Genomic DNA, 27905 nt, shown 5'->3' with positions numbered 1-27905 from the left:
ACAAAAACACAGAGCAAAAAGTCTATTGAATTTATTAGTTCAGTGGCATTGAGAGAGTATAATGATTGTTCTTTAAGTAAATGGAATGAACATTCAGGACAAAAGGTACATTTATTAGACATCTTTTAATCGTAGTTACTTTACCTTCTACATAGGCCAACAGCGGTGTTTTATCTTGTGTTGTCAAGTGCAAGCATTCTGTCCTGATCCTGCTATGTTTCTGACATCCTCCTACTCTTCCCAACCAGGAAGAAAAGAGGATACTAATGTAATTGGTGTTAAATCGTTTGTCAGTATTTGCTCCAATTATGTGAAGTTCAAGTGAATTCAACGAGGAAGCGAGGGACAAGTTGCCTGAGGGGTTTGGAGGTCTTCTCCTTTTCTGTAAATCATTCTGTTCCACTGCTGCATATATGCCCATTTTCTTTTCCATTGAGTCAAAGAACTTGCTAACTATAAAAAATAAAACACTGGTTGTGATGTTAGACAGCTAGGCTTTGTGATATGTGGCCATAAAGTGACATTTAATTCAGCTCTTTGTTTTCATATGGCAAATCAATAGCCTAAATATGCTACATCTTTGCTATTTCACAGTAAGATCATTGCATCAACCATTGATTTGATTTCAATTTAGCTAGACTCTTCGCATAAAGGTAAAAATATTTTTGCTGATTTACATGAAAGTACTTCTTTTCAACCACAGCATTTCCATCTCAGGTCCACATTTGGACCCATTTTGTTTTAAATGGCAAAAATCTTCAACAAGCAGTTCTATAATGTACACGGAGTCCAAAAAGATCAATTTTTTTTTTAGCTATATTCTGCTAACGTCACTCACAAAGTCCTTCTCCGTATGAAAATAAACCACAGTTTAAGAGGAAACATTGAACACTAAAACAATGTTCACACAGTGCTCAGGAAAGAGAAGTCCAGTTTTCCAGAGATTCCACAAAGTTCTGCTTGCTTTTAAAGACATAAATGAGTGAATCTCATGGAAAAACTTGAGAAATGTTCACCTTTCACCCCCAAAATCAAAATAAGAAGCAAATAAAACTTATTTTTAGGATCGTGCATTGACATATTTGTCATGACAATTAAACAAATTACACCCCAAAATTCTTGTTACCATACTGAGAAAATGATAATAAATCGTTAGTATACATCTTGGTTGTACTGAATTTAATTTATGCTGATTTTAATACAGTAATTATAATGATTTCTTCCCGAGTTACAGAACTTCCAGCAAAAATGTGTCTAGATATGAATGCAAACAATCTTAATAGTCCTGATTGATTTGCTTTAAGCATCTTGCTTTTGATGTTGGGGTGAAATATGACATTCCTTTGTGAGATTCAGTCAAATTGAATATCATGCTGATTCATATTTTAATATTTGATGTGTTACGTCCATTTCCACATCACCAGCAAATCAGTTTATCGGCTAAGTAATGTCCGTATTCAAGTTTATTTTTGCAGTAGGAGAAACTTTGGACAGTCCGTTTGGTACGGCAGTTAAGTGCTAATTTTGCATTTCTCTTTCTCTCTTGCATACTCACTCAATTTCTTCCTCATTTGGACTCACACATAAAGTTTCACCTGAGTCCCCTTCAATTCACACCTTGGTGTCCGGAAACTTGAAAGGTGGAGTCAGCTACACAAGGAAAAATATACTGGAATTCAGAAATGGGAATGCTCTAAAATCCCTATCAAGCTTTCAAAGCCCAGAAAGGACTGCTAATTAAATTGGAAATATTAAAAATGTGACACAGCATTTCAGAAAAGTGTCAAAAATACACAAAGCTCACATTACAGTGATGTCATGAGTGAAATTAATCATGAGTTAGCCTCTTTGGCAATCTTGAGTTAGGAAATGGGACAAAACAATGGCAAACGATGGTTGTTAATGAGTGAGGATGATTGTGATGTCTTGAAGTTGAGGATGTGCAACACAGTCACAAAGAAATTAGCACAACTTTAACAGATATCTCCATAAAACCAGACATGAGAGACAAACAGTGCAGTTCAGAATTAACTTAACAGCCAGAATCCAACTCACGCGAACAGTCCTTTCCACAAGATAAAAACCAGCCATGTTCACACTGCAACGTTTTGGAAGTGACAACAGCATTTAAATGAGAAATTAATCTCCTGAATTATCATTCTGTATGTGTACGAAATACAGGAGCCTTTCGTAACGCAAAATGCCTGACAGTTGCGAAAGTGTCACCAGAGCAACAACGGTTATAAACACTGATCTATATAGTGATATAATATAATATAATATAATATAATATAATATAATATAATATAATATAATATAATGTTCTCTATTATAGATCAGTGGTTATAAACCACAAACACTGATGCCGTTATTTTTGACTAAAGAAACCAAAAATGAAAATTCTGTTAACATTTACTCATCCTCAAGTTCTTCCAAACCTGTATGTGTTTCTTTTTTCAAAATTCAAAATTAGTTTCTTATGCATGATAATTAGTGTTATAAATGTACATAAAAAATTGTTTTAATTACAAATATGAAACATTTTCGAGGATTTACGATGCTGATGAGCGTTAAACACGTCATCACAGTCTTGTGAAAAGGGTCCATATATATTTTGAAGAATGTTAGCAATCAAACAGTTGACGGTATCCATTGACTTCCATTGTATATTTTTTTCCATACTGTGGAAGTCACTGGCTACTAGCAACAAAATATCTTCTCTTGTGTTCAACGGAAGAAAGAAAAAAATAAAACATTTTAACAACAACATGATGATTAAAAAAATAATAAAAATTCTTTTTTTTTTTTTTGTTTAAAAAATTTGTTTTTAACCCCTTAAAAAACTGTGAGTGAAAAAAAAAAAATCTTATTTAGCCACAGTGTGAACGTGGAACATGAAACAAGACAAAACATAAAATGTCAAGAATGTAAAATCGACTTGTGCCATTAAGCCAAAGTAAAACTGCAGATTTCTAGCATCTAATACACTGAAATATTTTTTTTTTTCGTGAATAAACAAAGTGGCGCAAACTTACAGTGGTTTTCCAAACGTTCAGTACATTGTCACAATATGCATAAGGCTTCTTCTTTTTTTTTTTTACCTCTAGCCTTAGTGGTTTTTTTTTTTCATTTCTTGGCTTCATTATCTTCTCTCTAAAGATAATTGTCACCGTGGGAATTCTTTTGCAATTGAAAATAGTAACATTTACTACTATTATGTCTACGAAAATATTCTGTCTCATTTTTCTGCAAATTACTTTGTAGTGGAAATCTCAGAGGTAACCAGTTTTACAGAACAAATCATCAATCACAAAATGAACGTAGAGGTTATACACACACTTACTATGTGATGTTAACAATGTAAAGTTACAAATATAGAACTTTACGAAACCAAATGGATTCCCTTATTAGATAAAAAGTCAATTAAATTCCAACGAGAAAACAGAATGCGAATGTTGTCTTGGTTATTCCATTTTCTTGGGGCTGTATTCTACTCTTCCCAGTAAAACTGTATTGCATTGCAAATCCCAACCTCTAAACGCTCTAAACAGGCATAGTCTTTCTTCCGAGGGCCTCAGAGCTGCAGATGCCTAGTAAGACAAAAAGGAAGCACTGGATGTGAATGACCGATGACAGACCCAACTGAAGAACTGCTGAGGTGGGGGTGGGGGGAGTTATCTAGTGCTACAAAATTGGAGGAGCGCCGATGGGAAGCTGCGTTATGTTGCATTCATGATCGTAAATGTACGTAAACTTGAAAAGCAGTTCTAGTATTGCTGTTGCTGTCAGAGAGTTCGTGGATCTACTCATTTCTAATAAAGTTCCGTTCTAATACATGTCCATCTGGATGAGGAGATGTAGAAATGCTACAAGTATGTGAGTGCTACTCGGCACGTCAAGTTCGGAGGAGGACCGAACCATAAACATTCAGCATAATGTATAAAATAGGGAAGCTTTCAGAGGCGATTTCGGACCATGACGGAAGAGTTAGAGGAGGCTGGTTATACGGCAAATCCAGGGATTCCAGAAAGCGTTCATTGGTCAAGATGACAAAAAAGGAAGGTGGAGGAGTACGGCTCTCCGAGAGGGCAATGCAGGCAAGGGCTGGGGTTGTGGACTGGAGTGGGAAGTAGTCTTGCCCTGAGGGAGGCTACAAATCACAGTGAGAAGGCACGGGGCACTCAAGTTTATGGGGCATGGGGTTGAAATGGGGCAGCAGGTGGGACTGGACAAGGGCCGTGCCCTGCTTCAAAATATGGTAGTCTCATACTTGGTGCTACTCGAAGGCCTGGAGGACTCCCGTGGTTCGTAGAGCCAACTGGTGCTGCCCAGGGACTGCAGGTCCGTTTCTGGCTCCAGAGGGTCGATCTGCCGGAGAAGTAGGAGCGAGGAGTGAGACTGCAGGAGAGAATGGCAGCCAACGGAAACCCACATTTCACACAAGTGAGGAGATGGCCGTTGAGGATGAACACCATCACCGTAGACTACAACACTGATATCTGGACCTGATGCTGGTTTGAGCGTTTATTCACAAACAGATGCTCAGTCTATCTGCTAAGTTAATAGACAAATGGATTCTTGAACTCAATTTGCACACAATCTAAAAATAGTGTCTTTTAAGAAGGTCGCCTGATACTGTCATTTCAAGTAGTTTTCAAAAAAGTGAAAGTTTTGAATTTGACAAAGTGTAAATGTAGGATAGCTGTCTCCAATGTTGCTGCTGATAAAACATTTTAAGTATTGCCTAAAAAGCAATACTTTGTTTTTGAAAAGTCCTCTCAATGACATTGTTAGGCGACATAAACTTTTCCTTCCACTTTATGAAACACCCAGTATTGTTTTCTAGTCATTTTGAAGACATTGCTCCAGGCATGGTGAACCCTATTGAAGAACTGTGTAGTGATCTGTGAAGTACAACTATAACTGAATAAATCTCCTGAAAACACGTCAAATTTCACCCAAAAATCCCTTCAGAAATTACATTTTGCATACATTAAAATTAAGCCTACGAACCATGAGAGTTTTGACTGTGACATTATTTCCAAGACAATTATGCACAAATTTGTAATTACCATAACAATGTGTATTATTGTAAGGATCAAGCAATATTAAATTCACTACAATGAATTACAAATACTAAAATAAATTAAAATTTATCAATATATGCAGATTTAAAATCGTATACACACACATAATAATATATTGCCATTTTTTTCAATTCTTAATGGTCATCAAAATAATGTCACATTGCAAAACAATTCAACAGTTACAAAATAGGCATCATTTTCTTTATGCAAAATAGAATATCTTATTTTCTTTTTGGTGTGAAATATCATCTGGACAGGTATGTTCTTGACAGGTTTTCTGAGATTCGTTTAAACAAACCAATATATATTTTGTTGACATGCCGAGCACATCCTCAGGCCAAAACAAGAATTTGCCAATGACACAACATATCTCATCCTTGAATTTTGTACATGATTGCAACCTTTAAACTTCTAAACGATTTTACTTATACCACATTTTAAAATTGTGACCTGTTGCTAGTGTCAACCAAAAATGTATATGGGGAGGGAAAAATAGGTGGATAACAGTGAAAACTGGGAAAGTAACAGGAAAATTAGTAAAGTGAATAAGTGGCAGGGAAGAGAAAACCAGAGACATAGCAGGAAGAAGAGTGCTGGAGAATGTGAGAAAGAGAAAGAGAGAGCAGAACCTGAACTCCAGGGCTGATAGAGGGCAGCGGGAGGTAGGAGGGGCGGTGGGCGGAGCACGTGGGACAGTAACAGCAGCAGCATTCAAGCACAGGTGCACCCTGAAGAGGAGGACCGGGCAGAAGCACAGAGACACAGATTACAGGCTGGACCCTGGACCACAAAACCAGTCATAAGGGTCAATTTTTTCAGAAATATTCTGAAAGCTGAATAAATAAGCTTCCCATTGATGTATAGTTTGTTAGGAGGACAATATTAGGCTGAGATACAACTATCTGAGATTGCAAAAATCTGAGATTGCAAAAAAATCAAAATATTGAGAAAATCATCTTTAAAGTTGTCCAAATGATGTTCTTAGCAATGCATATTACTAATCAAAAATTAAGTTTTAATATATTTACAGTAGGGAATTTACAAAATATCTTCATGGAACATGATCTTTACTTAAAATGCTAATGATTTTTGGCATAAATCAATAATTTTGACCCATACAATGTATTTTTGGCTATTGCTACAAATATACCCCAGTGACTTAAGACTGGTTTTCTGCTCCAGGGTCACAAAATACATTGGGACTGGAGGTGACACCTCTGTGACACAATTAAACCTGTTCCATGGATCATGTGGGTCATTCCTGCAATGCAGTGAATTTTTACCACCCATTCATATATGTCTTAATAAAATAAAGAACATTTTTAAAGATGGAAATCATATGATCTTTTATCACATTTGAACATGAAGGGGAATTTTAAATGGTTTCACTACCTTGGTTTTAGATGTTTTAACATGAAAAACATATTTAAAACTAATCTTGGTGTTTCTTCATTTTTCTTTCTTTTCTAATCAATATGTTTTCTAGGGAATGTTTTTGGTGATTTATTTATATTTGCCGTGTCTCACTCTAAAACATTCAATCCAGCTCGATAACATTACAGAAATGAGTGTGATATCAACATTTCAAACCATGTTTATACAATTTAAAAATTAACTTAAAACTGAACAAAATTAATCTTTTTCTTGTCATTTAAGCTTACTATCAATCCATTATTCAACAATGGATAACTTTAGCTCTTCATTTCCATCATGTTTATTGTCTTGCAATTCTGTAAATTATCGAATCTTTTTTAATAAAGTTTGCACTTGACCGAAACCAAATCTCTGAACATCTGCTATCCTTTAATAGAAACACAAGCCTAAAAGTTCAGAAGGTACTGCAGAACAGAAATGACCCATGAATTGAAACTAATCAACACTAAAAATCAGCAAAGATTAAGCTACACAAAATCAATCCCACACTGAACTGGACACAAATAAGAATTAAGTGTGTGCTGTGATTAAATTGTGTCAAAACTGACCCACATGTAATATAGACTTTCATTAAATAGATGCCATATTTAAACTGATATAAAATCAAGTGAAGCTGTGTAAATGAGAATATATAAACTCCAGAAAATAATGCTTGTGAAAACAATCTGCGATGAAGGACCTTAAAGGGATACTCCATCCCAAAATGAAAATTTAGTCATTAATCACTTACCCCCATGTCTTTCCAAACCCATAAAAGCTTTGTTCGTCTTCGCAACACAATTTAAGATATTTTGGATGAAAACAGGGAGGCTTGAGACTGTCCCATAGACTGCCAAATAAATAACAGTGTCAAGGTCCAATCTGCCATCAGTGATTCAACCGTAACGTTATGAACGTTAAACGGTAACGTTAAAAATCTGACTAGGACGCAAGCGACGTACGCTCTTCTGTGTCAGCCGCACTGTGCCAGATGCGCTGTTTGCTTTCAAACCAAAGTGTAAATACACATAATAAACGTATCCTTGTGGTGCGGCTGATACCGAAGAGCATAAGCCGCTTGCGTACTAGTCAGATTTGTCAAAATTGCGCTATGCTAATTTGGAGAGACGCAGAGGAGAGGAATTGTTGAATAAAGTTGTTATTTTTGTTTTCTTCGTGTACAAAAAGTATTCTCGTTGCTTCATAATGTTACGGTTGAATCACTGACAGCAGATGGACTATTCTTACGATGCTTTTCATACTTTCCTGGACCTTGATGCTGGTATTTATTTGGCAGTCTATGAGACAGTCTCAAGCCTCCCGGTTTTCATCCAAAATATCTTAAATTGTGTTCTAAAAACAAACGGAGCTTTTACGGGTTTGGAACGACATGGGGGTAAGTGATTAATGACAAAATTTTCATTTTGGGATGGAGTATCCCTTTAAGACATTTAGGAAAAACCTTGAGAAAATGTGAATAAGTCATTTTATATGACGTTACCGCTGACTAAAGTCTATCGATTCTGGGTATTTTCAACAAAAAGCATTTGTGACAAGCTGTTGATTAACATAGAAAATCATTTTGACTCTTCCCACAGTTTGTATAAGCAAGCAAAAATTGTGTTTAGAGTGATGCATTTTATAATGGAGGACAATGCTTTGCAATAAATATTAGTAAAAAGACTCAAACATGAGACTTATTAGCCCTGAACAGACCTGTAATTTTCACACAATATGCACAAGGATCCCAAGATGGGACGTTTAGCTACATAGACCAAACTACATCCCACTAGACAACATTACAAACACAATTATAAAGCACAATTTTGTAGAGGATCAGAAGTTTATTTAAACCAAAATATATAAGCTGCACATTTCTGCTTTTAAAGCCCATAGATGTCCATTGTAAGTGCAATACTGTAAATGCTACTTTTCTACAAACTGTGGGAGAACAATTTTCTAAAGTAATCAGTTAAAGTAATTATGTGCTCATACTCACGGTGGAGCGGCGCATACTGTTGCGGGACTGAGAGGTGGGCCTGTTGGTCTTGGTTTCTATGTTTTCGGAGGCTGGACCAGCATATGAACTGTGACGACGGGCCTTCTGTGCCTGGAGAGCCATCTGATATGCCACCTCAAACGCCTGTCCCAGCGTCAGGATGATCTCATAGGTCTGTGTCTGTATGGAGAACAGCCATTAGCTGAGACAATAAATAATTACTCAATATGTGTTCACTTTCAGTAAGGCTATAAAAGGCGGCAGAGAAAACTATATCGGACCTGACAGTCAAACTGCAACCTGTAAGTGTTACTCATTTTCACATGTCAAGAGGACAGCCAATCACAACATAGCTCATTTACATAAAGCAGTACAAAGGGCAAAACATTAAAATAAATTAAAAATGAAATTAAAAGCCTGTGTAGATTCAATGTCAGAAACAAATAATTCATTAAAAAACCTTTAAATTAAAGATATAATTTATATCTTGTAGATTTCATGTAAAAAAGTAATTACATTAATATCCTGTGTAGATTAAATTCAGTATCAGAAAAAAGATAATTAAAAATTAATTAAATATTAGATTAAATTAATATCATGTGTACATTTAATTAAATGTATCAGAAACAAATTAAATGAGATAAAAAATTATTAAACATTAAATTAAATAATCTTTTTTAATATTATCTTGTGCATATTCAATTCACTCTGTCAGAAATTTACATTCATATTCACATTTATTATTTTAGCATCTATCTATCTATCTATCTATCTATCTATCTATCTGATTATCTATCTGATTAAAAATAGTAACATGCATGTAAGATAACAAAATTACATTCAATTAATTTTAAGAAAACTTAATAACATTTTGGTGAAAAAAAACCTTAACACCTTAATATTATAAACTCATAAAAAAATAAAAGTTAATAATATTAAAATTAATTAAAAAATAAAGCTGCAAAACATGGCAAAACTTTGTTTTCCTATTTACTTGAACAATCCTATTCTCTGTCGACCCTGATTGGTTCCCCTATAAAACAGCAGATAACCCACCACTTCTACTGTAGTGAAGACATGGCAGAAGTGGTAACCAGACTTCAAATCTTTTGTGATGTAAGCAAATGTGCAAAGGTCATCCGGATCCTGGGCCGCACACGAGATGTTCTGGATATCATGCTCTGCAACCATCACCTGCAACAGTACAAAAATATCAAGTGGGTCCATCACAATTTTCAAACATCTGCTAAAAACATGAGCACTTCACTAATTCATAACCATACAGGCCGATGTAACCATATATAACCTTAATCTATCATTCATGTCCATGCCACAAATAGTGCAGGAGAGGGTACTGTCCTGTTACAAATCTCCAACTCTGATAGTGATGATCCAATTCTCCTGGTTTACACTAAAGTAAACCAATGTTAACTTAAGTGACAGTATGTATTAGCAGTTACCTTGGTTGCTGCATCAACAAACTTGACTCCTCTGTAGGTGATATTCAATATTATGACGGGACCTTTCCGGTGATCCTTTGATTTCTAGAAAACATTAGAAGGCAAGCATTAATCATTTTTTCACAAAACAATTTAAGACATTAAATAATAGCATTCTGACTAATGTATATATATATATATATATATATATGTGTACCCTTATTCTAGCGCAGGCCTCCTGTGTAGATTCAATTCCTCGTAGGTCTCGGATGATCACAGACCCTAAATACTGGTCAGAATGTCAGAAAAGTATATTTATTCACTTAGTAGATGTAATCATGTTACATGTATGAAAAAGATTTTTTTTTTTTTTATAAATAATATAAAATATAAACAATAAATTACAATTTCATAAAATAACTTTTTTTCTATTTTAATGTATATTATAAAATGTAATTTATTCCTGTGATAAAAACATCACAAAATTATGGATTTGTTTCTCATAAACACACAGCTTTTCACTTCTCCGGATGTTAACTGATGGACTGGAGTGGTGTGGATTACTTGTGGATTATTGTGATGTTTTTATCAGCTGTTTGGACTCTCATTCTGACGGCACCCATTCACTGCAGAGAATCCATAGGTGAACATGCAATGCTAAACTTGTTCCCATGAAGAAACAAACTCATCTACATCTTGGATGGCCTGAGTATGTGTACATTTTCAACAAATTTTCATTTATGGGTGAACTATTCCTTTTGAAATATTGCATCTTTATGTTGTTAATTCAGATGCAATCCATTCCTATCAGTAAAAGTGGCATACGTCTACATAAATCTATTGTGAAGTGTATAAACTGACAAATCCTCATAGAAAAGACTTACTCTGGCCTCATAAACGCAGGACTCGGTGATGAGTTTCTCAGGGTGATGGTGCCAGGTGGAGACTGTGGTGTATGTGGCAGAGTGGCTGGAAGGGCGAATACTTAGGCGTGAATGTCGATCTGCATGACGGTCCTAATGGAAAACAAGTGCAATCTGAGTCAACTAAAAAAAAAGACACACTGTATATTTATATTCAAAGTGAAGTTATATTTAATGGTGTTTTGCAGCATTTTACTATTGTTTCTCCATTAATTTAAAAAACATAATGAGTTTCAGTTATTAAAAAATTATTTATGAATTATGAATTATTCATGTTCTGTGGTGTCCAGACGTGTTACTGTGCCCCATGGTAACAGCATTCAAACATGCACAAACATCCATCTTTCGGATGAGACGTTAAACCGAGGTCTCTGTGGTCATTAAAAATCCCATGACACTTCTTGTACAGAGTAGGAGTGTAACCCCGGTATCCTGGCCAAATATCCCCCACTGGCCCTTGTCAGTCAGGTGGATGCTGCACACTGGTGGTGGTTAAAGCACTTTGGGTGTACAGCAATACACAATAAAGCGCTATATAAATGCCCCATTAATTCATTAATTCGTTCAAGAATTAATTCTTTACAAAGACCTCATAACCATTTTAACTCATTTGTTAGAGAGCATGTGGAAACAAAAATAAATAGTAACATTAAACAATAAATAGTAAACATTACTAAATATGTTTCATGAAAATTTCCCTTTTTTGTATTAAAAATAGCAGACACAACAAAATCTGATCAGAAATGTTCAGACTTTTAGACAAATTTACAAAAATACAAAAGCTTCTTCAAAGAGAAAACAGTTATTGATTTTTATGTTGTTGTTGTAAAAATTAACAATAAAAATATATTAAATAATAAGCAAACAATACTTTTTGTTTTTTGTTACTTAGGTCCAAAAAAGTAGAATTTTAAATTTATTTTTGTTAAAATGTCAATGCTCCCAAGTGCAAAAACTATTATTTTTTATTAGTTAGTTTTATAAACATAAATACATATTTTTAATTACCTTATTTTTTAAGAATAACAATTGCATCAGTGTTTGTTAAGAATCAGGCTTATTATAGTTAACTACAACTGAAACTAAAATTAAAACCACAAAAAATGGTGTTTGTTAACTGAAATAAAATAAACATTAAACCTAAACTTTTTTATTTCAGCTAGTTGCCAAGGTAACAGTTCTCATTTTAATTTAGTTTACCTTAATGTACTAAAATAACTAAAACTAAAGTTGATTAAAAAATTACAAATAATAAAAACATAGACATAAAAAAGACTAAAAATAACAAAAACAAAATAAAATTAGTAAATCTTGATAACGGAAAATAAAAAAATAAAAAATGTATTGTGAAAATGTATGTGTTTTTTTATGTAATGTAGAACTGCTTAGACACGGTTTGCAACATTTATCACAGAATGACTCAAATGTGAATCATTACTTGAAAGGAGTCATTAACCACAGCGATCTTAGTCACAGAGGTGCTTACATGTGAGCGTGATCTTTCACCGAAAGAGCGAAGGGAAATACTGCCATCCTGATCCAACGCTCGGCTCTTTCTGCCTGATTCTACCAGCGGAAGCAACATATCCATGGAGCGACTGCTGTACGGATCCATATAACTGAGAGCTGATGTATTTTGAGACAACAGGTCCTGAATCTGATAAACATTAGCAAGATAAAACATATTTATTGTTATATCTGAATATCATGTATTGACATTTTAAATTAGGGCCTAAATGATGCTAAATTATGTAATTTACCTTGAGCTGGGAAAAGCGGTTAGATTTTGAAGGTGCTTCCTCATACGGTCGCTCTGCTATCGAGGCTATGATTCTTTTTCTGTGACCAAGAAGGCCAATTTTCAACACCTGCATAGGGAAAAATTGTCAATGCATCAGATCACAGTATGCATGTAACACAAAAGATCACACCAGCATGAAAAGCACAGTTACATTAACAATTTCAAGCTCCCACAGGTTCTTCACGCAGTCCAGGGTTCGGTAGCCGCTAGACAGGAAGTTGTGCAGATACTCTCCAAGACCCAGAGTTTCCAGCCATGAGGAAAGAGAGGTGCTGCCGTCACACCCCAGAGCTTTCACCTAAAGGAGGAGAAAAACGCTGTCTCAAAATAGGTTGCATAACCTAGCATATATCATTCACTCTGAGAAGCCAAGAGAGACATTTGGACACTTAAGTAACACTTAAAATGTCTGAATGTGATGTGACAAAATATCTAACCAAGTGCAAACAAAATCTTTTTTTAAGAGCTATAACGTCACTTTTCTGAGATATATTTGCAATGACTTTTAACCAACCAGTCCCAAGGTCATTTTAAGTGGAAGTGGATGATATGTGTGCTTGAAAAGTGTGCTATCCTTTTAAAAATAAATGCCACTTGGTTTAACACATAGTGTCCAAATACTATTTAGGGACTGAAACACACTACCTTTGGAAGGCTTTTCGCTGCATGAAGGATTTTTTTTCTGTGGCCTGGGTCGGTGATGCCAATTTCCTGAAGGTCCTCATCTTCCATCACGTTACTCCCCTGAACATGTGCACATTCACATTAGTTTCTGCTTTATTTACGTTTACAAGAACAACCAAGTGTTGCATGATAGTGACAGCAGGGGCATCTATCTATCTATCTATCTATCTATCTATCTATCTATCTATCTATCTATCTATCTATCTATCTATCTATCTATCTATCTATCTATCTATCTATCTATCTATCTATCTATCTATCTATCTATCTATCTATCTATCTATCTATCTATCTATCTATCTATCTAATTAAAAAATACATTAAATTTTTGGTGAAAGCTTGACACCTTAATACTATGAATCTACAGAATATAAATATTCCATTTATTTTCATCCAATAGACTTTATCTATTTATACACAATTATATTTATGTACTGTGACTGAAATTAAGTAACAATTTCTTTCTCATTACTTAATTGTTAGCTGTTTTGCTTTGCAGTTCACTTAGATAGTCCTGCAATATTTTAAAATTAAATGTTTTAAATAAACAAATATTCCATGTATTCTTAGATCATAAAATGCATCAATTATTATACAACATTTGTAGAAAAAAATACTGTTTAAAATATTTTTATGTGGCTTATAGCATGTCAAATGCAAGGCAATGCTTGAAATGGCATGTACCCATTTATTCTGAAAATCTGAAATTATACTTTTATTTAGAAAATAAACTTTTAATATGAAATAATTTTTGTTTCAATTATAAAACAAAAAAAATTGGCTTTTGTTTTTTTTTTCATTATAGCAATTAAATATCTCAGAATAAAAAACAAAAACAAAACAAACAAACGAAAAAGCATTATGCATTGAATCTACATTAAGAATACAAAAAGTTTCCTTTTATCATATTTTCGGCCCTCATTTATTGGAAAGAAACTCACCACATCCCCTGACAAACCTGCTGTGTCAATCAATCCCCACACACAAAAGCCACTCACCATGTAGCGCAGATCATCAAAGCCATTGAGCACCAGTTTGCTCTCGTACTGAGGAAAGCCCACGTGTTCCAGCCACTCCCCCACTGACTGCTCCAGCACGCGGCTCCCAGCTGCATCTGCCGACAAAGGATGGCGTTTGAGCAGCGAAAAACCATTTAGCCTGTAGCAGCGGCACTCGGAGGCCGAGATGTGGCACTGCCACATCATCTTTGGCCAGCAGAGCTGAGGGCAGCAGCAGCAACAGCAAGGCAGTGTCCAGGCTTGAGCGACGGGCCTCTGCTAGACACAGGGCCCCAGATATACAGACTGAACTAGTAATGGAGATACCTCCACAAGCCCTCAGTGCAATGGAGATGAGAGCCAAGGCTGATGGGGTATGGAGGTAGACCTTGACAGGTAGTCCTTTAAAGAAGAGTGGCAAGTAAAGGAGTCAGTTATTTGGGACAATTTGGTATTGCTCCTCAAGAAGAGGCAAACAAACAAAGCAACGTCTACACAGCTTCTGATCTGATTTAAATGATCATGCAGAGGGATGTCAGCACTTTGCCCAGACAGGATGATCATAAAAGTTCAACAAGAGCTTTTGGCTTGCAGCAAAATATCGAGATCTACAAGAAGCTACTAGGAAGTTGCAGGAAAGTGCACCCTGCTTTGCCCCTGCTCTGCCCCTATGAAACAAACACCCCTTTACAATACAAGGCTCGATAAAACAGACTTGTCCTTGAAACTGGAAGCAAAACCCTTTAGTAAAGCCCTAAGAACAGCTGGAGAGTAAGAATACCAATGTCAGTGAGTTTGTTACAACAGAGTCATGGATCCTCAAAGCAAGCAGTCCAACTCATTGATCAACAGTCCACCACAATGCCACCAGAAGCCTTGTGTGATGCCAGCTCGTCCTTTGAAAGATCTTCATGGCACATTTTCCCATTTCTCTCTTCCCGTCATTGAGTTGCTGATGAGGAACCCCTCCCACCATTAGAAAGTAGCCGGTTTGACCACTTCCCCAAGCAGTCCGTAATCAAGTAGGGTTCTGGTCACGGTAATCCAAGTACTCTTGGTCCTTCCGAGCTTAGACGCACCTCGCCGGGCTAACATACCAGAATGGAATGCACCATCGAAACAAGGTAAAATCAAGCCTTGATCCAGTGGGAACAACTGATAAGAAAACCCCGTTGATGGCTTGGTCCCTCTTTTTGCAGCCCTGCCCCCTTGCACTGGTCGCTCCGTTCTTCTAGAAAACGTTCCTAAGGGTCCTTCAGCCCCGATCAGGCAGCGTTCCGGTCACGGTAATCCAAAGACTGCTGGTCCCTCCGATCTTAGACGCACCTCGTCGGGCTAACATACCAGAACGGAGCACACCATCAAAGTGAGGTACAGCCAAGCCTTGATCCAACTGAAATAAGGTGAGCTCCAACAATGGATGGATAACCCCATAAGAAAGCCCCGTTGATGGCACGGTCCCTCTTGTTGCAGCCCAGCCCCCTGCTCTGGTCGCTCCGTTCCTCTTGCAGACGTTCCTAAGGGTCTTGCGCTCGGGGGCAAGGATTGCTGCATCCCTGATCCGGGAACGCTCAGTCACAGCAGCAGCTGCATTCAACGCTCACAAAGCAAAACATCCAAATGACATAGTGCTCCTCTAGAAAGCTGTTGGTAGCGCATCGGTTGCAGCTGGTAATCACCTTAAAGACATCTTCTTATGCATTCAGTTTAGCTGCGAATCATGTCCACTCACTGTCTCTGGCTTTCTTCCTCTTTGACTTGCTTTTTAGCCCAGTTCTCATTGACAGAGTCCTTTCCGAGAGCTCTGCAGGGCTGCCATATGCCGTCTGATGCTGAGACCCGCTGCACGACATATACGCTCTGCTCGTTCCCAAACCCCCCTCCCTCCCGTCTTCATGCCTCTCTTTTTCTGTCTGTCTCACATACACACACTCTCTCTCTCTGTGGCGATCAATCCCCCACCCCCTTTCTCTGTCTTACTCTCTCTCTCTCTGCCCCTCTATCTATTCCCCGCTCCCCATACTGATTAAAATTGCACGCAGGCTCTCTGATCTTGCTGGTGCAGAAAGGACACCATCAGAAAAAGGAACAAGAGACAAACCCAAACCACACACTACTGTGCCATGATCAGTCAGGGGAGGAAGAACGAGGGGAAAAAAACCCTACAGGTTCCTCTAACCCCGCACCCCGCAGCTCCATCCCTATCCCCCCACTTAAGTGCTTCCAGAGCCCCTGCTCTCTCTCTATGAAAAATTAAATTGCAGCCAAGCCACAAACCACGGTAAATCATCAGAGGAATTAAATTCATGAATGTGTCACTGTACCGGTGGGGAGAGGGGGGCTGGTTCTGGGGCTGCATGTTAAACGTTTATTCAGCGAAATGCACTGTGCACATGCTGCACTTAATGTAATCCCACCTGTGCCCACCTTCATATTGGACACATCCGAGTCCAAATGCCAGAATTCAGATTTTCCAGACGTGATCAAACTGTAGTGCTCGTGTCTCATGTGCAGACGACGCCGACCACATCTTGCATAGCGTGATGTGGTCTAATTCAGTGTCACACATGAGTGCTGCTTCATGCATGCATGTAGGGCTTTATCTGCATGCAGCTGAGAGCAGGGAAATCATACAAACTGTCAGCCTGCCAGGGTGTTATTCACATACAGACACTGAATCAGGCTTGATATGTAAAGTGCATCCAAACATCTGCAGGCTCAAAAGGATGCTCACTTCTGAAGGAGGTATAAGTATTGGGGTGCATTTTATTCATTAAGCAGATGTTTTTATCCAAAACAACTAGCAAACAAAGGAAGAATACTAAGAATTTAGCCAACAATATTAGCAATGCCACCATAATGAATTTCAACATGGTTTCTCATGGATTTGGTACCATGTTTTTTTTTTTTTTTTTTTTTGCATGTAACATTGTAGTACATATTAAATACACTGACATTAATTCATTAAGCACACACCTTTATCCAACATGAGCAAAATGAGGAAAAACAGCAGCAATTTAGCAAAAAGAAGCCAAAAATTTTAGCAATGCCAGCATTTTTGTTAACTTGTACCATGGTGCTACCAATAGCATTACCGTGATCTTATGTGTAAAAATCACCCTTTTAATGTACTATGGTAGAACTATAGCATTCTTTGCAGGACCTTGGAGTAACATGTAAATGCCATGGTAAACGATATTAGAAAGTACTCTGGCAGTTCCATGGTACAGTGATGGTATCAGAATGTAATATGGTAGTCTGAACTTTCACTTGTAAAGACAATGTATATATATATATATATATATATATAGAGAGAGAGAGAGAGAGAGAGAGAGAGAGAGAGAGAGAGAGAGAGAGGGAGACAGAGAGAGAGAGAGTAATAATATAAATAAAAATGAATATAAAATAATAAATATATAAAGCAAATTATTTACATATATAAATATATATCTCACACACACACACACACACACACACACACACACACACACACACACATATATATATATATATATAATACAAACAATATAAAAAATATAATACAATTATATTTAATGATATATTAATATTTCATACAAAAAGAAATATAGAAATATAGAAAAATAAAGTTTTTTCCCCCCATCTCCATTCTCTGACTCCAATATCACAGTCCTCCTCTTAAGGGCTCTTCAACTTTTTCCAGTAAACGGTAGACTTTAAAAATGGCCTATGTTGACATGGTAAGAACTTGAGGTGTGATAAAAATCACATATTTCAGAAAACACTGGCATTTTTATCAAACAACAGCAAACAACTGAACTCCCATGATAATTTTAAGGACAATGTCTCACAGAACAATAGTGCTGTCTGTTCCTTTGAAGTGATCCTCTTCTGTACAATTTCAAAACAATTGTATTTCTCCCAGGAAAGTCCATTAAAATATAGTGCTCTCTCGCCATATATAGCAACTACCTTGGGAGGCTCCACTCAAGAAGAAAAGAATATCAAGTCCTAATTATTGAGTATCATTGCGATGGCCCCAGTAAATGGATCGTGATCTCATCTTTTTAAAGTAGGCCCCCTGTGCCCATTGTGTACCAGAGGGTGTCTGTGTCAAAATATCAGGTACCAAAATATCAGTCACAGACCAAATTGGGGTGAAAAGTGAGAGCATGTGCTTGAAAAAGAAAACCGCTGGTTGTTAAAGACGCTAGTGAAATAGTTCTGACCCGAGGGATGATTCAGCCAAAGCAAAGCTTTGTGGTCTGTCACAGAGGATTAGTTGTTTAGGCATATAAATATGATTGGTTATAATCAGGCTGTCAATATATTAAAATCACAATGTTTTTTTCCTTTAACGTGACAAATGCTTTCAATTGCCTCTAAAGATCTATACTTTTTCCTTCAAAGACACATTTGTTTTTCTTTTTTAAGGATAGAAAAAAAATAATATGCAACACAAAATAATGCAATAATTGAAATAAAGTCTTTCTCAGCAACTTTCATTTAGCAAAAAAAAGCTAATTTCACTGTTTCAGCTAATTTCATTTTAGCAATTTTTAGTGTTCAGTTTTTATTTATTTATTTATTTATTTTTTTTACTTGAACCATGGTAAAATAACAATATCTTTGCCTTGTGGGCGTGTACCATGATATAACTATGCTTTTGATGTACAGTACTATAGCAGGGGTGTCAAACTAAATTCCTGGAGGGCGGAGCCCTGCAGAATTTTGTTCCAGCCCTGCTCCAACACACACACACACACACACACACACACACACACACACACACACACACACACACACACACACACACACACACACACACACACACACACACACACACACACACCATGTAGTTTTCAAATAAGCCTGAAGGACTTAAATAGTTGGATCAGGTGTGTTTAATTAGGGTTAATCTAAACTCTACAGGGCTCCGGCCCTCCAAGGAATTGTACTAACTATACTATCATAGTAATTTTTGAAGTACCTTGGAGTATCATGTAAATGCCATGATACAAAATACAAGTACTTTGGCATTATCATGGTACAGTAATGATATCAGAACTAATCAGAATAGTATAATATTTTATATAAAATAATATTATAACATTAATACAAATAGAAAAAAATAATATTTAATAATAGATGTATTAATATTTATTTTATATGTGCTAAAAGACACATTTGTTTCCTTTAAGGAAAGAAAAAAAAAACATGCAACACAAAAATGCATTGCTTCTAACTGCTTTCTCAGCAACTTTACTACCATTGTTTTGTTAGGTTATATAGCTTTGATATCATAAAATTCTACCAAAAAAAAAGAATTATATTTCATGTATTTATTTTCAAATAGTTAGAGATGAGTTCCATGGTATGAAGTTAGTTCGAACACCAAAAATTAAAATTCTGTCATAATTTACTAAAACTAAAACTAAAAAAATATAGCTGAAATACAATAAAATATAAATATTAAACTTAAACAATAAATGTAGACTTGGCAACTAACAAACAAAAGTAAGTTTAGCTAAATGGAAATATGTCACACAGCACATAACAAAATTGGTAAAACTTGAACATCAAAAGTAAAAATATAAAAATAAAAGCTAAACATAAAATCAAAAACATAAGAAGATAAACTGAGGTCCAAATAACACTTGACCACACTGATGTTCAATTCATGGAAAAAATACATTTATAAAACCCTTTTATGCACTACAGAAAAAAGATGATCAAACAGGTTTGGCATGAAAAAGTCATTTTTGCTTTTGAGTGGTAAGATTGTAAAATCCCTAACCCATAAGTTTACACAGTTTGCAAAGTCATTCTGTTGACATCTTATATTTACCTTCCGATGCAGGTTGATGCTCCTTGGAGATCTCGATGTCGGCAATTAGACTCATGATCCTTTCAATCTACAATACAACATCAAGAAAAGAAGGGTTATAAATGCAGTTAAATATTTAATTTCACTGTAATCTGCCATGACAGTTTAGTCTTCATCGGACATCTTTAGAACTGATTTTAATTCATAATTCATACAGTTGTTTGCCAAGACAACAATGCAGAAAATCTGAAATGCAGAAGAGTGAGTTTCTCCTAAAGAGTAAAAAAAAGATCAGAACTGTAAATGTTCACGAAAAAGAACCAGCAAAAACCCTGAGCGATATACAAAAAACACACCGACTAGACAAGCAAACCGAAAGCACATTTATCAGAACACTTTTCCACCCGTGTAAAAGCTTGACAATTACTCTCCAATCAAATTTACTTTTAGGAGAGGCCTAAAATAGAAAAACGTTGGTTTTTGATGTAATATTTAAAGTCTGGCAAATTTGTCTGCTGTGTGCTTGTGGCATCAACATGCTGGCAAGCCCTTAGATTCATTTAGCAGTCAGATGCCCACGTGCTAGATTCCCTCTAGCCATACAGGCCTTCGCATTTCCCATTCTCAAGTAACCTACTTCTGCACACTTTTCATGTCTATCCATTATAGAATGCACAATGCATCATCACGCCGTTATATGGTACACTTCCCAGAATCCCTCAGCTGTCTCTGCGCATTCCAGGCTTCATCTCCTCATACATGTTCAGAAGTCAAGACATTTTACAGCTCACATTAAGAGAACGCAGGACATTTATACTAAAACCAGGCTTAAACTATAACTAAAACTACATCAACATCAAAATCAAAATTAAATCTATTTACTTTTCTTAATACAAGACAAGTCCTTTTCTGTACAATTCATGCTATTCTAAAGTAAAACTAATCAACTTCCATCAAATAAAATGAAGTCATACACCATACTGTCTTATTTGGAAATGCAAAGCAGTAACAAACCCTTTTTACTTTCATAATATCTTTTAAATTGACATTAAGATTACTTTATAATAACATTGTTGGTTTTATGTCAGATGCCCGTGTTACTTTGAAAAATGTAATATTGTAAAATTTACTTTCTATTTTTATCTTGACACAAAAATGCATCAGTATAAACTCCTTTATACCAAATCTGAAATATCATACAGCAATCATCCTGTTTTAATTTTATACTTGGTATTTTTTAATTAGATACCATATAATAAATTCAAGCAAGTATAATTTAAAATATCATTATCATTAATAACATTGATATAATATTATAATTGTATTAATATTTTGAATTAAATTTTATTTTTATATTTTACATTTTCATTTTAATTTTAGTTAAAGTTTTAGTAATGTTGGTATTTTTTATCATTAATAGTTTTTTTTATATACATTTTTATTTTGTCATTAATTTTTAGTCTATTTAGTTGCAGTTAGATTAAAGAGCAACTCGGCTGAAATATAATAAAACAAATTATATTTTATTTTATTTCAAGTAATAATAATTAAAATAAATTTGCATTTTTTCATGTTTTTAGTTTTAGTTAACTATATAATCCCACATCAGACTTATGACAAAAAAAAAAAGAAAAGAAAAAAACATTTAACAGCGATGGGCAATAACTGAACCATTGATTTCAGTTGTAAATCAGTTTCTGTCAGCGAATTTTACTATTTGCTTTTTAAAACAGTGGGACGAGTCCAACATTTTTAGTGTTAATCAAAAGCATTTTTAACCCAGAATATTCCTTTAACAACTTTTCGAAGAGTTACAGATTTTCATTTACAAACATACAGTGCATATGAAGGACTTTAGACTTCATATATTGACTGCAGATTTCTTCAAAATGTGTAGAATTTAGTTTTTGAGGAATTCTCTGAAGTGTAGATTCATGTAGAGAGAGAGATAGATAGAGACAGAGACATAAGACGTAGCGGGAGAGTTATTGCGGTTGTAGCCTCCAGCCACGGAGTTCCAAAAACAGTTCATGAAAGGAGAGCATTTTCATTCTGCAGAGACAGCAATAAGGAACATCACACAATGTCCAACCTAATGAGTGAATATGTAGAAGCCAGCAGCTTGAGAAAATGTGAAGTCGGGGGTAATAAAGATTTCATACAGCTCTGCATCCTCCCATGTGCCAAAGTAGTAACAAGATTACAGGCTTCAGAGACTGGAGTGATGGCCAATGCCTTGCTGACACCACAGAGCCACTCTGATTAAAGCAAAGACACCATGACAGTGGGATATGATCTCATTCAGAAAATTACATAATTTGCAATTTTACAATTCTTAAGAATGGAAAGTGAAGATGCCAATCTGTAAATGCGACTGTCAGTAGATAATTCCAAACTGTCTGTGATCAATGCATTCAGTATTATGTCAAATTCAATGTAAGAGCAGAATTTAATAAATCATATGAAATAATATATTTCAAAACACATAATACCTTGTTGTACTTTGAAAATCCATACAAATCAGAAAATAAAAAGTATTGTATATTCTAATTAAACATTATTTTAGCCAAGTTTTATGTCCAAAAAAATGAGAATAGCAGAGGAAAACAACTTTTAAATACTGTTTTTTACTGTTTTTTAAAAAAAGTATGACAATACATTTCATACATACTAAATTGTTTTATTAAAAAAATTAGAGTTCAGGTAGTTACTGGGTAGTATGCATTCAATCTACATTTTTGTTTTAATTATTTATCTTTAGCAACAAGCACCAAGTCATGCAACTGATGGCGCATGATTAAATGCATTAATGCTTTTAATGCATTATTTTGGTTATAATTACCTACATGTTAAATTGGCAGCTTTATTTTTAACCTTTTGACATTTATTTGCTCGCTGTACTTGTACTCCTACCTACATTCTTGTATTCATGTAATTGCAAATAAATTTTGTTTTTCTAAAAAAAAAAAGAATGGCAATTGTAGCTAATTTGCAAAAAAGCTCAGTGAACTTGCAAGCCGTGTGTGTGGAACGGGCCGTAAAGTCTCAGAAGCTCTCTGACAGGTGAAAGCATTTGCCGCCCACTTCTTTTCCCTCCATGCACATCTTTCACTTGCCATCTGAAGATACGTTCCCCCTGACATTTTCCGTTTGCATATGAATTATGAAGAGATTTATACTGCCATCTGTGGAAAGCATGTTTGACCGCTCACTCAAACACAAAATTATTTTTAAACAAGTTTTCTGCAGAAGTGTTGAAACATTAACACACTGAGCTGCTATAGTCACACTGACAGTGTTAAAAATGTGCATGGAGCAAGGTAAAATTTATAATTACATCAAAAATGGTAAGCATTTCAGTTTGTTGATCTTTCACAAAAACATACTGTACCTCTGTAATACTTTGGCACTTAGTATTTAGCATGGTACTAAAAATATATACAATTTTCATTCATATGCCATGCTAGTTACATTGCAATTCAATCACATCAAAAGATACCATAGTAATACTGGATACAGCCTTGGTGCAGGGATAGGAGAACATTTTTTACATCAAAAAGATCACACAGTTCAGAAGTTGTGTCCGAGGAACGTTCATTACCGTGACTAACGCACAGATGCTGATGCAGCTGTTTTGCGAAGGGATACGGTGTGAGCGTGTGCCAGCATGTTGGCTCTGTCTGGCTGTATATTAGCACTCAGCTCTGAGTTGGTTTGTATCGGTGTGTTAACAGCAGGACCACCTCATCCTTTCAGTCATTTCTCCAAACCCACCCGCTCTCATTTTCTGCCTCCCTCTCTCAGACTTATAGATGTCATCTATATATAATGTGAAACAGGATGTTCTGAGAACAGGACACTCCACCCTGACAGCAGCTCTATTAAACTGCTTATGTCTACAGTTTAAAAGATGCTCCAAAATCTTATAATATAATCCTTCCCAAAACCACATGATGATAATGTTTCATAAAGCTTTAAGTATAAATCTGATCAAAGTTAAGAAGTGGTAAGTGTTTTTATTACAAAACGGATAGTTTTGATTCTGAATTCTGATTGGATGATCCATGCAAGTCAGGCATTTGTAAAATATTTGAAATATGCACTCATGTGACTGCACAACTGAATTTAATATTAATGCGCCAAGCCATCGCATTGTGTCTGTTTAGCAATGACCTAGAAACCCTAGCTAGAACCTAGAAAAACAAAGCAACCACCTAGCAACACCTTAGATACCAGTCAGATCCCAATAGCAAAAGTTTTTTTTTTTACTATTATAGTTACTTATTAATAGTTTGAATTAGATTTTACTTTTACATTTTCAGATTTAATTTTAACTTAAGTTTGTTTTTTTTAGTTCGTTAGATGTTGTCTTTTAAAAAAATATCGCTATTTAGGTTTAATTTATTTTTATCTCAATTTTAGTTTTATTTCAGTTTTTGTTTTTGTTTATTCCCAGTTAGCAATTTTAGTGTTACAATTTAAACTAAACAAAAAATAGAAATGTTGCCTTGACGGCTAATTTAAATAATTTTTACATTTTACTTCTAATATTAATATTTTATTTTAGCTTTATTTCAATTAACAAAAAATATTTTAATTCTAACTGAATATATAAAAATAAGATATAAAAATATTCACAATATCAATAAATAAGAATATAAATACACCTTGTAGACAACCACCTAATCTTAAACACCCAAGCTTTCACAAAACTGCACAGGGACACGAAGGCTGAGGATCCAAGTGCAGTACTGTAGTTTATTAGAGGAATAATCCACAATTGTAGTCAAAACAGGCATGAGGTCAAACACAATAAGCAGTCCAATTAATGACAGAGTAATCCAGAAAACCAAGCAGCGGGACGAGGGACTGCAGCTGTGACACATGCAAGACTTCACAATAAGTGACATCATGAACCAGGCTTATATAGAGTGAGCAGACAGGGTTAACGAGACACAGGTGCAAACAATGAGTACTGATGAAGCCGGGCAAAGGATTATGGGAAATGAAGTCCAAGACTGAGTGAAAGAGGTATGGGATGAAATGTCCTTTGCTAGTTATCAAGCGCGCTCCAGCTGGTGAACGTCACACAAGCAATCACGGATTATAAACCTAAACAAATACCTTAGCAATACTATAGCATTAACCCATAAAACCTTAGCAGTCTGCTGCTGTTTTATTTAAGCCACTCAGAGCAGTGCAATACAGGGTTTAAAAGAAAAAAAAATCACTGTAATGTCCAAGTTTGGGTGGCTTAAGGCTTTTTCTTATTTACTGAAAAACCGATACATTTGTCTAGTTAAGATATTGTTACAGCAGTATCAGCTGATGATTAGTGATTGAATCAACATGCGTGTTTGTCACTGTGATTAGCACAAGGTGTGAAGGCAGCGCTGCACTGGTTGGGGTGATGATGACTAAAGGTCTGGCGCGAGGGGAGAGGAGCAGTTGTGTGTGCGGCGTGGGCCGACCCCTGGGAAGCTTCCTGAGAAGATGTGGAGTGACAGTTAAGGCCCAATTAGCCCCGTGCGCTGCGGCCAGCATAGAGCAGCAGAAGGACTGATGGGCCCAGCCAAGCGTTCAGCATTCAGCCACTGGCACTGATACTGTCAAGACTCCCTCCCTCCCTTCCTCCTCAACCTTAAACACTGCTAGAGTTTCTTTCCCACCCACAACCAGTGCTGAAGAATGTTACTTTTAAAAGTAACACATTACATTGTTGCAATGCCCATAATAAAAGTTCTAAAATTAAACAAAAAGTTACATTGTTACTTTTTATGCAAAATAACATGACAGTTACTGTTATTCAGCTCACTCTCTTAAAGAGATAGTTCAACCAATAATGTAAACTCTGTCATCCTTTACTCACGTTTTGCTCTGAACCAGTGTTATTTTGTATTATTTACATACTTTTATAGTTTTATTAATATTTTAAGTTAGCATTTTCATTTTAATTCTAGTTAAATTTTTATTAATATTATGATTTGATTAATATTTGATGTGCTTTTGTCATTTAATTACATTAAATTATTTCTTCAGCTTATTTTATTTCAGTTAGATTCCAAGAAAACACTTTTAATATTAAATATTTAATATTAATATTTTCATTTAATATTTATTTAATCAAAGGAAAATGCATTTTTCTGAAAATAAATTACATAAAAAGAAAAGTAATGTAGGTATACCAGTATAAAGGCTATAAAAGTAACATGTTATGTTATTGCATTACTCCTAAAAAAGGTTGCAGGTTCGAGTCTCGGTGCTGGCAGGAGTTGTAGGTGGGAGGGAGTGAATGAACAGCGCTCTCTTCCACCCTCAATACCCATGGCTGAAGTGCCCTTGAGCAAGGCACTGAACCCCTAGTTGCTCCCCGGGCGCTGGATATAGCTCCCCACTGCTCCGGGTGTGTGTTCACGGTGTGTTCACTTCTCACTGCTGTGTGTGTGCACTTGGATGGGTTAAATGCAGAGCACCAATTTCGAGTATGGGTTACCATACTTGACAAATGTCACAACTTTTTTTAAATTGTTACATGACTATGCTATGGTAAAGTGAGAGGTTTGAAACTGTAATTTTCAGTAAATAAATAAAAACACTCTTTTCCAAAATGCTATCACTATGCTTTTTAAGCTGTATTTGTTTTTGTTTGGACAAGGCTGAGATACTGTAGCACACAAATATTTCTTATTAGTATAAATGTTGAAAACTTACAAGTGTCATATTTTTGATGAAACTGCAACATTTTTTTTAGGTTTTTTTGATGAATAGAATGTTTAAAATAAATGCACGTTTTTAAAAAATCTTTTGTAATATAAATGTTACTGTCACTTTTGATCGATCAATGCATCCTTTTGAATTTCTTTCAAAAAACAAAATCATACTGACTGCAAACTTTTGAATGGTAGTGTATGTTAAAAAGTAACTTTCAGAGCAAATTCAAAACTAGTAACATATCTGCTCTGGTGGGAGGAAGTGTCATGTTCTCCCTCCTCTGATCTTAGTTCATCAGCTCTTACCTCGTCCCATTCAGAGGCAAACGATGGCATCTGCTCCATTTCCTTCCTCTTAGCAGCACAGTTGGACAGGGATTCACTCCGGCCAACTAGAGGCCTGTCATCCTCACAATGAGGGGAAGCCAGCAGGTCGCATTCTAATTTAGAAAGGCTGCATGCCAACTTCAGATGCCCAGGTGGCTTCCTCAAAGCCTGGGGTGACGGTTCGGACGATCCATCACTCTCAGTCTGGTCTAGATGGGCCCAAATGTCTGGTGTGGGATCGGACATTCCTGCCTTGGCGTTGCGGGTTATTCTATCTGGAACAGCAAAGGGTCTGGACACGAATCCTCTTTACCTGCGATAAGCAGACTAGTCCTTGTCCACCTGGTATTATTCAGCGAAAGCTTGTATTATCCATGGAATTAAACTTAAACTATAGCAGCCTCCTGGATCTACAGCAGTACCAACCAATGTAAGCATTCATGGTACTAGTGTTTTTCAACCAGGGAGGGTTTAGGTGCCTGACATTGTCACAGGGGTCCAACCACAGTTTGTGTTCCTCTGCCCTCCCCTTGCCAAGAAACTCTATGTTTTTTTTAAAAGACTCTTTCCTTCCTTCCCCTCCCTCTCTCCCTCCTTGCCTGCCTGTCTGTCTGTCTGTCTGTCTGACTCACTACTGCACTCACTATAGAGGCCCCGGTTCTCTGCAGTGCATAACTCAGTAGCACAAAACCACAAATCAATCAACAGCTTACATTAA

The 27905-nt window shown here is 35.9% G+C and overlaps 1 protein-coding gene across 4 annotated transcripts; it reads right to left on the bottom strand.

The window, feature by feature from the left end:
* Nucleotides 1-16: 16 nt before the first annotated feature.
* Nucleotides 17-27662, bottom strand: LOC109072321 (ankyrin repeat and SAM domain-containing protein 1A-like). 4 transcript variants are annotated; one of them, XM_042758984.1, is made up of 14 exons: nucleotides 27167-27657; nucleotides 20172-20238; nucleotides 14345-14460; nucleotides 13308-13406; nucleotides 12814-12960; nucleotides 12622-12729; nucleotides 12348-12518; nucleotides 10823-10954; nucleotides 10156-10227; nucleotides 9960-10043; nucleotides 9556-9693; nucleotides 8500-8679; nucleotides 5717-5815; nucleotides 17-1650 (listed from the first exon to the last, which is right to left on the bottom strand). In XM_042758984.1, the coding sequence occupies exons 1-14, from the start codon at nucleotides 27431-27433 to the stop codon at nucleotides 1612-1614; spliced, it is 1719 nt and encodes a 572-aa protein (XP_042614918.1). In that variant the 5' UTR covers nucleotides 27434-27657; the 3' UTR covers nucleotides 17-1611. The 4 variants fall into 4 exon arrangements, with proteins under 4 accessions (XP_042614918.1, XP_042614919.1, XP_042614917.1 ...); XM_042758983.1 differs by lacking the exon at nucleotides 17-1650 and adding an exon at nucleotides 2849-4368 and having other exon boundaries at nucleotides 27167-27658; XM_042758985.1 differs by lacking the exons at nucleotides 17-1650; nucleotides 5717-5815 and adding an exon at nucleotides 2848-4368 and having other exon boundaries at nucleotides 27167-27662.
* Nucleotides 27663-27905: the final 243 nt, after the last annotated feature.

Source organism: Cyprinus carpio, chromosome A6 (assembly GCF_018340385.1).
Source record: "Cyprinus carpio isolate SPL01 chromosome A6, ASM1834038v1, whole genome shotgun sequence".
NCBI classification, from domain to species: Eukaryota; Metazoa; Chordata; class Actinopteri; order Cypriniformes; family Cyprinidae; genus Cyprinus; species Cyprinus carpio.
Note: the sequence above shows the minus strand (reverse complement) of the source record. Positions and strands in the feature narration are given on the sequence as shown.